General features: G+C 35.7%; 1 protein-coding gene across 1 annotated transcript in view; it reads left to right on the forward strand.

Moving 5' to 3' along the window:
* ARAP2 (ArfGAP with RhoGAP domain, ankyrin repeat and PH domain 2) overlaps positions 1 to 14,902 on the forward strand; it is a 132,611-nt gene that overhangs the window by 16,294 nt on the left and 101,415 nt on the right. The window contains exons 5-8 of the mRNA XM_086747225.1: positions 127 to 483; positions 3,830 to 3,899; positions 8,715 to 8,835; positions 11,684 to 11,865. Coding sequence (XP_086603351.1) covers positions 127 to 483; positions 3,830 to 3,899; positions 8,715 to 8,835; positions 11,684 to 11,865 — 730 coding nt within the window. The remainder of the gene's footprint in view (positions 1 to 126; positions 484 to 3,829; positions 3,900 to 8,714; positions 8,836 to 11,683; positions 11,866 to 14,902) is intronic.

Below are 14,902 nucleotides of genomic sequence, written 5' to 3' on the forward strand. Positions count from 1 at the left end.
CACAGCGGATAAACAAGTTGTAAACATATTTGTAATGTGTCTTACCAATATTTGTTCTAATTAATTATTTTATGTATTTTTGCATTGTAGCAATACACTGAGAATAAATGCACTTTTTCTTTGTAGTTCCTTTAATAATCCGGAAGAGAAGACAAAGGAATTTGCAAAAAATGAATCCCTGTCTCAGGAAAACAAATCATTAGCACCAGAAGAATCTGAAAGTGAAGCTGTATATTCTGTTGTGGAACAATGTTCTTTGCCTTTAAAGAAAAAGAAAAATAAAGCCAAAACCCACTCAGCATCTTGTAGTAAGATACAAAGTGGAGATTCAGATCGCTTGGTCAGTGAACAAATGCATGTTCAGCAGTTTGATAGAGATCAAACATCGATTGGGAACGAATCAATAACACCGTATGCTTGTTTTTATGGATCATCTATGAAGAAGGTTAAAGCAGGATGGCTGGATAAATTATCCCCTCAAGGGTATGGTATTTGCAGTGATTACTACGTAGATGCATGTTTGTATGAGAGATATTAAGTTTGTACTTGGTCACCGCTTATTGTTTGTGGTGGGAAAGGGAACTGTTTTGTTGCAAGAGCATAGGGCTCTTATGATGTTACCTACTCTAGTTAGAATGTGCACTCAGGAAAAACATTTTTGTTAAAAATGTTGGTCACTACTCATGAACTGTAGCAGAAAAATACATAATTAATTTGTATATTCATATTTCTGATCTATACGTTTTTACTGATTTTCTGTGGGCCACGAAGTAAGTGAAAACAAACTCTGATTCTGAAATACTGCTTTACCAACTTGGCCATGGATGTATAAATTAATAATTAGTGTTACTGGAGATCCTGTTGGAGTTCAGAACTGTGCATATAAGTTGAGCTTTGAGATTAGAAATGCACGCAGGGTGCAGTGTCTCTTAGTTTAGTTTATTGATGTGCCTAAAATCTGATGGAAGGAATCTGAGCTCATCTTTCTTTGAGATTTCAAATAATGAAGATGAGAGCAGAACACAATATAAAGAGAATGGACTCTGTCCCACGTTTGTAGGTTAATAAAAAATTCTTATGTTTAATTTATCTTATTCAAAAAAGTTTTAATTGTTTTATTTTAACCTACTTCAAATTTCAGCTCTTCTTAGATTGTTTTACACTAAAGAGTACTCTATTATCAGATATTCCCTTTACGAATACTTGTAGACTCTGATGAAATTCTTCTAGCCTCCTCCTTAATAAACTGAATAGACTATTCTTGGTATTAAATTGTAGTTTCCAGTTCTCCAGTTGTTCTTGCAACTTTCTGAATTCCTTTTTGTGTTGAAAGTGGCACAATTTTACTTAAGTCTATTTCTGATCTTCTACTAGTCCTTAGCATCTAGAAATTAAAGCTGTTGTCGTTATTAGTGCTGTAATATATCTACTTTACTGTACTTCTACTCAAGTCTCAGTAGTTCTGCGTTCGTTGTTCTTACAACTGTATGTTTAGCTACACTGAAAGGTGATACTAACTATCTGGCCTTTCCTTCCGTTATTTGTGGCTATAATAATCATCACAACTCATTGACTAGTACAGCGATTAATTTTTTTTTTTTTTTTTTCAGTTTAGTGACAAAGTTATTGTATTAAATTGGTTGAGAATACAGTGTTGTTTAAGGCCACTGGAAGGAGCTCTGTTTTTTTTTTTTCCCCTCCCCAGTTTACCAGTTCTCATTTAGGAAGTTCTAATTTCTTTAATTTTGGCTTTAGTTATGTTGATACAGTGACACATTGTTGAAGCTGAATAACAAGAAGGAATAATAATTTAATAAACTTATTTTACTATCATGGAATTTCAGTCTTCAGACTTTTCAAAAAATTGTTTCAAAAGTTTCATTCACATTTATGGATTGTCATTGTTTACTTTTGCTGAAGAATCAAATAATAATTAAACACAGAGTGAAAAGACTTTGTCTAAGTATAATATGTATTTGCATATTTTTTTTTTGAGACTTGTCAGTGTATTGACATCTCAGAGAGCTGCAGTTAGCTTTATCTTTTATTTTATTTCACTTAACAGGACTTTTTTTTTTTTAAAAAAAAAAAACCACCACTTTTGACAGTTAGCTAATGGAGTGATTAAAAAATACAATACTTGATTCCAGTTGACTTGTCTTGTGCTCTTTGAAGGAGTAGAATTGTGAACAAAGTGTAAAGGCTTTAGATAATACTGTGTGAGAATATATTATTTGAAAAAGATAATGAGTTAACCACAAAATCCGTACTGGTTAGGCCTGAGTAGAACAGTTGCAAGGTCATTAGCCTTGAGCCAGTGATGTTCCTTAGCTAAGTTTCAAGGACTTTCTCTTAAGAACGGTTTAATGAATGCTACATTATTTGGTTCTCTTTCTCACAATACCATTTCTCAAATAGCTGAAGACTTAAAGAAGAAAAAAAAATTACTTTTTTTTCATCCCTTAAAACTTTGTAATATTTTATTTCAGTCCCCACCAACGGAATGTTTCTTGCTGTTCTAACTGCCCGACCACATTTGTTTTATAGAGCTCCCATTTACACTGGCCCTTTGTGGCTCCTTAAGGGATTGCAGATATAGTGTTTCCTTAAATTGCTACAAATCATGCATTTAAAGTACAGCTTCTCTTTTTAGTTAACTCAATATAAATTGTAAAGCCATTCAGTTTATTTACACTGTGCGTGGTACTGAAGTTCATTTTTTCTTCCCTGCATCATTTTGAAGTTTATTGACATTTTAATGGAAAATAGATTTTACATTGGCCTTTCCAGATTATGAAAAACAATGATTTATTGTAGTCATATAATATAAGTTAATTAAGCCAGAGCTGCTATTTGATTAAAGTTTTGACAAACTATCACAGTCTACTGATCCTAAAGCAGAGCAGTCATTTAGCAGGAAAGGAAATAATGTTGGGAAAAGAGATGTTAGAGTGGGATCTTGTTCTTGCTTAATTAACTTGTTTAATAGATTTTTAGAATTGAAACTTTTATAGATGATAACTAATAAGCTGTCAACGTTTTTAATGAGCATGATGGACCACTTCAGGTTCGTGTAAAAATAATTTTTTTTTAGGAGGTCCTTTAGAGCGTGAGTTAACAGCACACTGAAATAATCAAATGAGCTTCTCATTAATAATGTCCAGTTGTTAACACAAACTGAAAATGAAACTTGATGTTGTAATTGTTGAGTGATTTGGTGTGACTGCTATTTATTCATTGGCCAGGGAGGAGAGTGTTCAGGAGATATTGGTGACTGGAGGTACCAGAGCCTGTAGCCAGAGATGTCCTCCTCGTAAACATGGTGATTAGGTGGTCATTTTAGGTTCTCAGCTTTCCTTTTTGGAAAGTATCTTACAGAGCTTGTAACACTTAAAGGTCTGCTTAGTGTTCACACTATTCCTTTGCCTCCAATAAAAAACAGTCAATTCTTGTCCTTGTTAGTTTCAGGCAAAATTACATTATTGAAATTTCTTTTTCCTCTGTCATTTCAGATGTGATATAGAGCACATAGGAGGAAATAGAGAGAAAGTAAACTGAATTGATTAAAAACATGAAGACACTTGATTTATAAAAGAAGTCCAGTAATACTGGACTTGTTTCCAGATATTTTTGTTATATTTGAAATCATCATTCTCCTTTTGAAAAGATATGATAGGTCTAAGATTTATTTTAATTTTAAAAATGTTTAGGTCCAAACACAGGAAGCTAAACATGATTTGACCTTTCTAGAATGTGTGCTTGAGATATTCTTAAAAGCCAGTGTTAACTTGTGTTTCTAATTTTAATTGTATTAATTTTTGATTCACAGCAAACACGTTTTTCAGAAGCGCTGGGTTAAATTCGATGGAGACAGCATTTCTTATTACAATAATGAAAAGGTAAGTGACATGTTTTGGTCATGTTTGAGACAAAATGTGTCTGTGTAATACACACATTACCATGAATAAATTCAGAAATAATTACCTATGAATATTAATCTTAAATTAATTTTCAATTGCAAAGTACTAGGTTGAGACATTATTAAATATTTTAAGATGTCATTGACATCTTCATGTATTGTTCATCCTCTTGTTTTTCAGAAGGGCTAGTATTCCTGACCTGTTCAGGTAGATATCATCAGAATTTCTTTCTTTATTGAAAGAGTGATAACTGCTGCATTCTGTGAAACAAAACAGGATCATGCTGAACACGTTTAAGAGTTCCAGTGTTATTTTGATGGTGGTCACATGTCTTGTCATGGGAACCCAATATGCTGGAGGTTTTGAAAGAGAAATTAAATGTGGCATGGAAGGCCTTTTAAAAACCAGAAACTGCATACACTTGTTTACTCTTTAATTAAAAATGTCTCTTTCCTATTTCTCTTCCAGGAACAATCACATGTCATTAGACTAGGTTATGTATGAATGGGTCTCTTTAAAATAAGCGTAGTACTGCAATGTCAGTGGTTGTTCTTTGTTTCTATACCTAAGGATTGAAACTTAGTGAAACATTTGCAGACTCATGAGTAGTTCACTTATATGTGATACAAAAATGGATTTGTAAATAATATTTTTCAACAAAATGTGTATTCCTTTTGTGAAATTGAGATTTACAAAAGATTTATTTGACCTTTTGGTACTACCTTTTCACAATAGAAATTACTGGTTGGTTTTTTTTTTTTTTTTTTTTTTTTTTTTTGGTGTCACTGAAAAAGTTACTTGGAGGTCAATTACTCTGGAATAGTATTTGTTATATGTTCATCAGTCATACTAGGTTCCAGAAATCTTCCCTTCTGCTTGTGTGTCACGATGCACAGAAAGCTACCAAATCTTCATCCTCTATTTTAAAGGTGTTTTGTGATAGGTTAGACTATCAGCAGCTTGCAAAAGGCTTGGTCTGAAGCCTCTTTGTCTCACTTTTCTTGGAATCCAAGTACGAAACCTCACTCCTGGAATTGAAAGAGATGCTGGTTGGTCTGTGTGTGTGTATACGGTTTGAGCAAATCTGAGTGTCTGGCTTGTTAACCTCATGAGGCACATCTGCTGAGAAGTTTGTATGTCTGAGAACTGCAAGGCCTGAACCAAATTCTGGGAACTAAGGATTTGGTGAAACTTTTGGACTAGCTTGTAGATAGGAGGAGAACATAGTTGGCTACCAATAGCTCTCAGTGCACAGTGGAATTACGTTGGGTGAGCAGTGGTGTCACAGGGGAACTTGAGCTTTTGGTACAGTGGTCTCTGCTGCGTCACTGCTCCCACACCCAGAGTATTCATATTGCCTGCTAGATGGATACCAGCGTGTTCCTGCTGTTGCTTGTGTGTTGTTACTTTGAAATAGTAAGCAACTATTTGCAGACCTATCAAGTCCTGCATGTGACTCATGAGACTGTTCTGCTAAAGACAGGGTCATCTATACAGTTCATTGCGAGGCAGTGGGTCCCTCCTCCCAGTTACATGGCTAGCTGAGTAAATATATATATTATATATATAAGAATATATATTATATATGTATTTAAATGGGGAAGTTGTTTTAAGTTTATCTTTTAATAGCAAGATCCTGTTCTAATGTGTATTTGTCCAAGGATGTTCCTACACAGACGAGCATGTTATAAAGGAACTGTTATACTTTTGGTTTCACGTACCAATTAAAAGTAGGTGTCAAAAGGAAGCCAATCCATGCTCAGATATTTTTCTGATTATTACAAGCAGAGAAGGTCAGACTCAGTGGAATGAAACTTGTTTATTTTACCCCGAAACACTACCAATATTAAATAGCTTTATTTGTCATTCAAATTAAGACCTTAAGAGGAGTGAGGTTCTCGAGAAGGGGAAGTGTGCTACATGGCTGATGAAGAGTGAAGCAAGTGGAGGATGGGGAGGGAAGACACAGAGGGCAGTACTCCTGAAAATAGACACTTAGACCATCTAAATGCTGCTGTGAATGGTATAAACCTTAATTTTCAGAATAGTTCTCTAACCTTCATTTTTCTAAATATTTCTCTAACCTTTATCTAGTTGTGTGTCAGCTTCTACTTGATAGAGATCTCTTCTTTACATTATATCTGCATATATGAAAAAAAAATATTTAGTTTTCTACAAACAGCATCTGTCCTAGGAACAGTTTTTGTTTGAATCTGTGATACTGCTCATTTCTTCTACATTGGTGGTCCTGAGTAAGCTGATATGGTCACAGCAACATCCCGAGTGGTTTTGTCTTAACAGAATGTGGTTAACTGAAGTGATAGCAAACTGCAGAGAGGAAGGTAGAATTTGAGAATTCTTTTCAGCTACCCAACATGCACAATTTTTGTTTTAAATTTCTTCCTACTTTTGGCAGGAGAACTCAGGTGCTGTAACATGCGGTTTGTAATAAGGCAAAAACTGCTGGTTATGATGAAAATTTTCGTATAAAAACATCTTAAGGTCCCTGACAAATATATTAGTGATTTAGGAAAAAGTCTTGCCTTTTCATGTGGAGAACTTCAATTTTGTTGTGTTATGTTGCATGTGAGCATAAAAAAGAACAAAATTCACTGCAAAACAGTGAGTCATTGTAACTGAAATAGGTCATATTTAATCTGTTGTGGAAGGAAAGCTGAAGTAGTGCAGAATGATGTGTTTCAGAGCTGGGCTAAAAGGTCCTGGAAAACAACAGTCAGGGAGGATTCCATTGATCTGTATTTGAAAATAAAAGTTTTCATCAAAGCAGCTGACATCAAAAACCATTCTTCTTTCTCCACTAGAAAATTGTTCTGTCAGATAATTTTTTAGCAGCCCTGAAATGAATGTACACCTCTCAGTAACAGAAGAAATATTTGTGAAGTTCTTGTCTGTGTTTATTTGTTTTTATTTTCTATATTCTGAAACAATTAGCCTAACTTCTAGTCTGGAGTATTTCAAAGAGAGAAATTGTATCTTGATTAACAAGAGCATTAAAATAGTAGGCACTATTTTGTGCAAGTGAAAGAGAAGCTGTTGCAGAAAAAAGATAGAGAAATTATTATGGTTTGAACTGTATTTGAAAATAAATAAGCTTTGGAGAACAAATCTTTAAAAAGAATGATTGTTTAGATAGCAAAACCAAAACTATGCTTAGCTTAAAAGGAAACCAAGTTTTAAATTTTTTTTAAGTGAATAAAATAGCTGTGACTTCCAACAGTCTGAATTATTCTCCTACAGTACCAAATACAGCCAGTAGATGCCTGCAAACACCGTAATATAATTGTATCTGAACACTTTTAGAAATAGCGTATGTAATAAGTTTGGTTTGCAGTGGTGAAGAATCAGTAATTAACATGATATTGAACCTTATTAACAAATATGTTTTAACAAATATGTTAAAATCTATCTTCTAACAAATAGTCATAATGAAAATAGATATGCAATACGAAGATTACTCTGAGTGACAGCGTAGTTCTTGTGTGTAATTATAGTAACATGTTCACTTCAGTTGTATTTCAATATTTCTTATTATTTATTTGTTAAACTGCATTCACTGACGTATATTAATGGTACCTAGAAATGAAACAATGTAAGGGTGTAGATTTGATGAACATCAGTAGTATATTAAACTCAATAAACAAGAAAAATAATTGTTTGTATCCTTCATGCTTAGCATTCACAGTGATTCCTTAAGTCCTTGTATAAAGTCTATTGTAATAATTTATACTTTGGGAGGAAAGTTACTGCAATACAATGCTGTATGGGGAGCTGGCTCTTGGACTATTACTGCGTCTGGATCATAAATCTTAGCAGTATATCTGAATTGTCTTAGTCAAAAAACGAATTGATGAAGATATAGTGGAGACAGGAGCAGCAGTGTTTGCTCTGGAATCCAGGAGCTGTGCAGAAATATTTCCAAAGCATTGCATGTCTGCTTGAGCTCCAACCCTCCCTAGCCCTGGAATACTTAGGTTAATTAGGTTAAAAGGTGAGCTACTTTGAGAAAGTACTCATATCAGTTCCTTTCCATGTCATGCTTTCGTGTTCAGTTCAGTTGTTCTAATTCCAAGTTGGAAATCAGAAAATTTTGGCATCATAGCAGATTTTCCCAAATGATGTTTTTGAGGGGTCGTTCTCCTCCTACCTTGTATAGCAGACAAGTACATATCTGATCCAAGCTAGAGGATTCTTGTTAGTAATGACAGGGAAATAGATTTTTCCAGAGAATGATGACCTGCTTTGAGCTCAAAGTTAGAGATAAACTTAATGAATTTACTTTTCTTATTGGCTTACCACTAAAGGAGGGAAGGAGAAGGAACAGCAAAATTCTTTGAAATTTTCACCCTGGAGAAGGCACAATTTTTTTTCCCTTGTGTAATTTTATTCTACAAGTGTAATAATTATGGCTTTTAAAATTATGATTCTGTGAGATAGTCAATGTAGTTTACTTTGGCATAAAATTGTTAAGCAATATTAGTGCCATGAGACAATTTATGACGTGGTATCTCAAATATATGCATTCTATCTCACCATAGGATCTTACTCTATTTTAGAAGGCAGTAGGTGTGCATAGACCCAGAACAGTGAAGTTGGTGATGTGTAGATAGTGAAGTGGTTTACTTATTGATGTAGTTTTATTAATAGTGTGGTGAACTTTTAGGAGCACAGCCTGTGTATGTGGACTTCCTAAACACCATGGCAAGTAATATTACCGGAGAGATATTTAATGTTCCATGAGAATTATTGACTATTTCTATTGCATTTTTATTACAGGAAGTGTTCTCAAAGGGGATAATACTGCTCTCTGCTATAGCAACAGTAAGAGTTCACGGGGAGAATAAATTTGAAGTTGTCACATCCCATAGGACTTTTGTCTTCCGTGTGGATAAAGAAGGTAAATAGAACATGTGTAATTCTAATGATTGCCAAAAAGCCATGTAATCGCTGCTGATAGATTATGTTTGTGAAATACAACTTGTTATATTACCATGAATATTTCTGGAATCCAACTGTTTTGGGCTTATAAAGTGAAACTGGAGATAACTGTAAGCTTTGTAAGAACAACTGAAATTGCTGGGGAATGGCTTTTAAAAAATACTGAGATGAGAATACTATTTTCCAACTCTTCTGCCTCTTCCCCAATCCTTTCCAAAGATGAATTTGTCTGAGCGTTCCTGAGAACTGACTAGCAGCTCTTGCAGCCTGTGTGGTCTCAGCCATCTGCTCTGAGTCAGCACTTGATATAAAATTGACAAAGAGCAACAATTAAGTTGATGGCTTGAATGTGATGCTGTGATCAAAGGAAATCTGTGTTTTTCTGTGTGTCTTTATTTACTGCCTTATACAGTATTTTCAGCCACGTATTGATAGAGAATACAAATGTAAATTGTAGTAGGGAAATTAGTATGTCTTCTGACTTAATGCTTTATCAATCTACAGCTGTAATACATAGAATCAATATCAGTGCATGTATGATTTATTTATGGAAACAAATTAATAAAATGGAATACCTAGGAAAAGAGTATATGCAATATGTATTTACAGCAGTATGTGCCAGACCCATTATAGCTAAGGATCTCTCAGCATTTCCATTATCAATCCCGTTTTTATGGATTATAGCCTGGTTGTAAACATTCGCTGCAGGCTGTAACAGGAGTGCAACATCAGTGAACAAATCTTTCTTATCAGGTTTGACTTGAATAATTTCAGGCATCTTTATGCTTGTAGCTGAGTTTAAAAGTATGTCTATTTTTACTGTATTTGCCTTCCTCTTCCAAATTTTTTTTAATCTTTTTTTTTTATAAACTGGAACATAACCGTATTGGTGCTATAGATTTTGTAGGATCATCATTTGCTTTATGAACAACATAAAATGCCTTTGAATACTAAAAAAATGTTAGCAACTTATACTGACTTATAAAGTATATTCAGAGTAACTAGTTGTTATACATGAAATTGCGTTTTCGTTTAGTATATAACCTTCTTTGGACATAGTGGCCTGTCTGTAAAACGGAAGGTTAGAAATGTGTGTTGTGCAAGTAATTTGACTTTTAATATATAGAGAGCTGGATGATGTATTGGTAGGAAATTAAGTAAATAACCCTGCTTTCTTTCTGTTATGTGCACAAACTATTGTTTAATGCTGTTCCTTCTGTGGATTTGTGGTTGGGAATCAAAGGTTATTTAACTTCTCTTCAAAGATTTGGAGATGGAGTCTTTTATACAAATTTCATTCTATGGACCTTATTTATTAACTTTCCTTTCTTTCTGCTGGAGCATTAAAATAAAGAATGCTATCATTGTCTTTATTGACCTGTGTCCCTTGATACCAATGTTGGTCCGCAATCAGTGGATTATAGTGCTTGTTTTGTTTGCTTTCAGTGCTCTGATTTCTTTTTTTTTTTTTTTAATAGCAAAGGTACACTATTTTTTGATTGATTTAAGTATCTAGAGAGAAGAGCTCTGTATATAATGCTTTGGAAAGTTCAGGAGCATTTGGGGGCAAAAAATTTAAGTAGTGAGGGGATAGCAATGAATCAGAGCATGATCTGCTCAGATGCAGTGAGATTTGTATAACTGGAGTGAAATACCATTAAAAAAAATTTTAGAGTAATTTGATGCCCTCAACTATACCAAAATATTCCAGTGATCTTTTCAAAGTATTTTAAAAGAGCATGTATTAAAACAAAACTTCAAAGAGGAGCACTTGGATCACCCTCCCTGTACTAGTCTGTTGGGCTGCTATCTTCCTCCTCTTCAAAACATTTTTGTGATGCTTAAATTTGTGTATTTGTTCCTTCTTGTTGCAGACATGACATTTATGAAGGAAGCATGTTACTGTTTTAATGGAGCTTTTTGCAGTGTTCGGCACTGTATCAACTTATATATACTGCGGATAGAACTTCCCTGCCCGCCCTCCCTTTCCTCCCCCCAGTATACTTTACGACCTGAATCTTTCAGAGCAAAGAGTTGGAATATTCATGATGTTCCAGTCGCATGGGACAAGTGTAATTCGTTCAGAGTATTCACCATTCAAGTATATTGATCTTAGTCTGTAGAAATATCAGAACATAGTAAATGAGACTGAATGGAACTTTATTACTTCACTTACTTGTGTTCATGTATTTGTAAGATGTTAAATTAATAATGCATGCAAAGATTTTCAAACATGCAGTTTCTTGATTACTCAGTACCCGTGGCAATATAAAGCTTAACCACTACACCTTAATGGAATAGACTGTAAATTGCCAAATGCTTTTGCTTAAAAGCACGGCCAAACATAAAGTAGCATTGGCAATGGCTTGCCTCTTTCGAGAGAGGTTATATTTAGGCTCCCTGGTTTTTGCTTACATAACTTCTGTAGTACTTTCCCATTGATCTGCCTTCCAGAAGGTGGACATGCTACCTATCTACCACCTCAGTCTTTAAGCTGTCTGGAATTAAGCGTCTTGGAACTAACAGTCGTGATTTTAAGAATCTTGATCATCAGTTTGTATAGCTTTTGATTTGCATATTGATTGTGGGGAGTTTATTGAATGGCTGTCTTTGCTAACATCTCCACTGGTATGGGCTCTCATGTTGTTTTTGTTTATACCTCCTCTTCAAGGTGGATGTTCTCTCTGATGTGGTATAAGTATGCCGTCAACCAGCATAGCATAGTAGGAAGAACAGGAAAACCAATGTGTAAAGAAGGAGCTGCTGCTTAACCATATGTCTTTGTCTATTTTTTTTTTCTTGTTTAGAAGAAAGGAATGACTGGGTTAATATGATCCTCAATGCCTTGAAATTGCCATCTGATAATAACTCTCAGTCTCGAACTTCTGTCACCCCTGAGAAAAGTGGCTATCTTGAACTGAAAGGATACAAAGCCAAAATCTTTGTTCTACTTCAGGGGAGTACTGTGTGGATCTGCAAAAATGAGCAGGTAAATTTTTCATGTGCTTTGTGTGAATGAATACTTATAAAGATGATTTAACTAGTGAGTTGGAAAGTTATGGCTCTTTGTGAATAGGTGCATTTCAATATAAATGCATATCTCTTTTTTGTAGTACTTTATTGCTGCAATTCTCAGAAGGCTTGAAAAAGCAGGCAAAGTATCATTATGTCTATTGTACAGTGGAAAAAATGAATATATAGTGAGGTGAAGTGAAAAGCCCTGAGTGTCACAACAGGTTAGTGGCAGAGATGGGATTAATTCACTCTTAAAATGTGTGCCATAAGCACTCTACTAAATCAGAAGGCTTATTTAGTGCATTGGTTTCACTATTCTGTAATGCAGTGCGCTGGAAAGTGTGCTATACTAAAGGAGATTGTGGTATTTAAGTGATACTCCAGCTAAATGTTTGAAACTGATGTTCTTTGTGTTTATAAGAACCTAGATTAGCCAATTTCTGTTGTGCACTGTAATATTTTAAACAAATCCAGTATTAAAAAACATGAAGTAGGCCTGTCTTTTCAGCTCCCTTAATCTAGGGCTTTTTATTTTGTTTTGAGCATAACTGTGTTATGATATAAAGTAGTTACCTGTGGAACTCTTTAGAATGCTGTAGATAGGAAATAAATGGGGTTAACTGGGTTCAATGAGTGTGTGAGCTACTGGAAGAAAAATCTACTGCAGGACATTAAATGAAAGGTATTATTTCTGTATGAGGAAATTGGTGACCCCCAAGTAGCTGGAACCTGGGAGGGCATTTGGGGGAGGTCTTTTTATATGATTGCCTTGTTCTTGTTTTCTCTCAAATTTGTGTACAGGCAAATTCCAATTTCACATGTGAATGGTGTGTCTGTAGGACTTGTCATTTTGGAGTTGATCTTACTTCCTCGCCTGTTATCCTCTTAAGTGTGAAATTATTTAGATGGGCTTGAGGGTCCACACGATGTTCAATATTAGATCTTACTGTTCTTTCCCAGAGTATAGCAGGAAATTTGAGCCTGAGAAAGACCTTATTTTTTCATTCTGCTTATGTGTTCCAAGGAAGTTTTACTTGTCAGCTGCATTCTTTGAGGTTAGTCAACAACCAGCTAATCAAAACCATGATGCAGCTTTTGGTTTTATACTGTTCTGTAGCTCTAACAAAACTCCACAAATGATTTAGACATGTAATATTTTACCAAAAGTGTATTGGCTACATGTCATTTGAATTTAAGCCTGCATCATGTGTTCTGCTGAATGAGCAGCGTGGAAAGGAATTGATTTTCATAGTTGAGCACAGTACTCTTAGCTGTACTGGAATCCTCACTCTTGATTATTGTCATGAATAGATGACCTGTCAGTTTGTTTATTTAAGTAAAGTTTACACCTAGAAGTCTTTAAGGAGGAGCAAAACCAAAACAACATATGCCAATCCCCCCGCCCCAAACTCTGTACTTGAGGTTCTCTTACATTGTTCAGTAGGAAGAATGAAGTCAGCCAACTTACTTTACAGTCTCTGCATGTGGGATGACCCACATGGTCAATATTACTATTCTCTCATGGGTTTTCCAGGTGTCTTATCAGTGAGAGTCCCTGGAATGCATTCTCATCAATGAGAGTCCTCTCTTTGTGGATGCTCATTGTAATGAGCCACTTTTGCCTTCAGAATCAATATTGTATTCATCTTACACCCCTGAATACTTTTGAGTGCTCCCTTATGGATGTTCTGAGCGTCTTGATTAAAGGACAAATGTACTTCAATGAGATATACAGACTTGTGGAGGAATTTTTCTTCAAGAGTGATGGGTCATGTGAAACTAGCTGTGTCCCTCCTGAGAGTCTCAGTACCAGGCATGCAATTTTTGCTTGCTTCCTTCCTTCTTACTCTACCTGCATATACCCATTGGGAGCATCTTTCTTTCCTCAAGTAGTCCTTCGATCTTTTTCTGTTGATACAGGGCACTTCCAGCTCTCTCCACTATGCTGAGTCAGTTTTCCCAACTGTGTATCTTGATAAAAAACTGATCCAGAGCCATTTGCTGTTGAGGGGTTCTAGATTGCTCTGTTATACTGTTTCAGGATGCAGATTATGACTATCTAAGATAATCTGCTTCCTCTCTCTTCCCCCACAATAAATTTCCTTCCTTACAGGTTTTTAAAAATTATTTTATGTGTGCATGTGCCTGTTGGCTCTATTGCTTGTGCGGCCTTATGGTAAGTTGTATCAGGTCTGCCCTTTCAACATCATTGATTTCAGATTTGCTTTAGCTGATCATGAAAGCACACCCTTATACAGCCTTTCTAGTAGATGTTTCTTCCTTTCTATTACATGAATGTTTTTCAGAGATCACTTACTGCAGCACAGCAGAAGGCAAACCAAAATCAAGTTCTGAAGTGGAATGAGGGTTAGACGTGCTGCCAGCATGTCAGCTCCTTGTCTGTGTATGAATATTACAAACAGTGGTGCAAAACCAGCTTCTTCCTTAAGTTTACTTACTTAAAACCGAAAATATCAAATAATCATAGAATCATAGAATCATAGAATGGTTAGGGTTGGAAGGGACCTTCAAAGGTCATCTAGTCCAACCCCCCTGCAAGGAGAAGGGACATCCCTGACTAGGTCAGGTTGCTCAGAGCCTCATCCAGCCTGGCCTTGAACGTTTCCAGAGATGGGGCCTCCACCACCTTTCTGGGCAACCTGTTCCAGTGTTCTATAACCCGCATCGTAAAAAATTTTTTCCTAATTTCCAATCTAAATCTACCCCCCTCTATTTTAAAACCATTACCCCTCGTCCTATCGCAACAGGCCCTACTAAACAGCCTATCCCCATCTTTCCTGTAGGCCCCCTTGAGGTACTGGAAGACCGCTATAAGGTCTCCCCGGAGCCTCCTCTTCTGCAGGCTGAACAGCCCCAACTCTCTCAGCCTGTCCTCATAAGAGAGGTGCTCCAGCCCTTTTATCATCTTCGTGGCCCTCCTCTGGACCTTCTCCAACTGGTCCCTGTCCTTCTTGTGCTGGGGGCTCCAGAACTGGACACAGTACTCCAGG

This window comes from Chlamydotis macqueenii, chromosome 4 (assembly GCF_036417535.1).
Source record: "Chlamydotis macqueenii isolate bChlMac1 chromosome 4, bChlMac1.mat, whole genome shotgun sequence".
NCBI lineage: Eukaryota > Metazoa > Chordata > Aves > Otidiformes > Otididae > Chlamydotis > Chlamydotis macqueenii.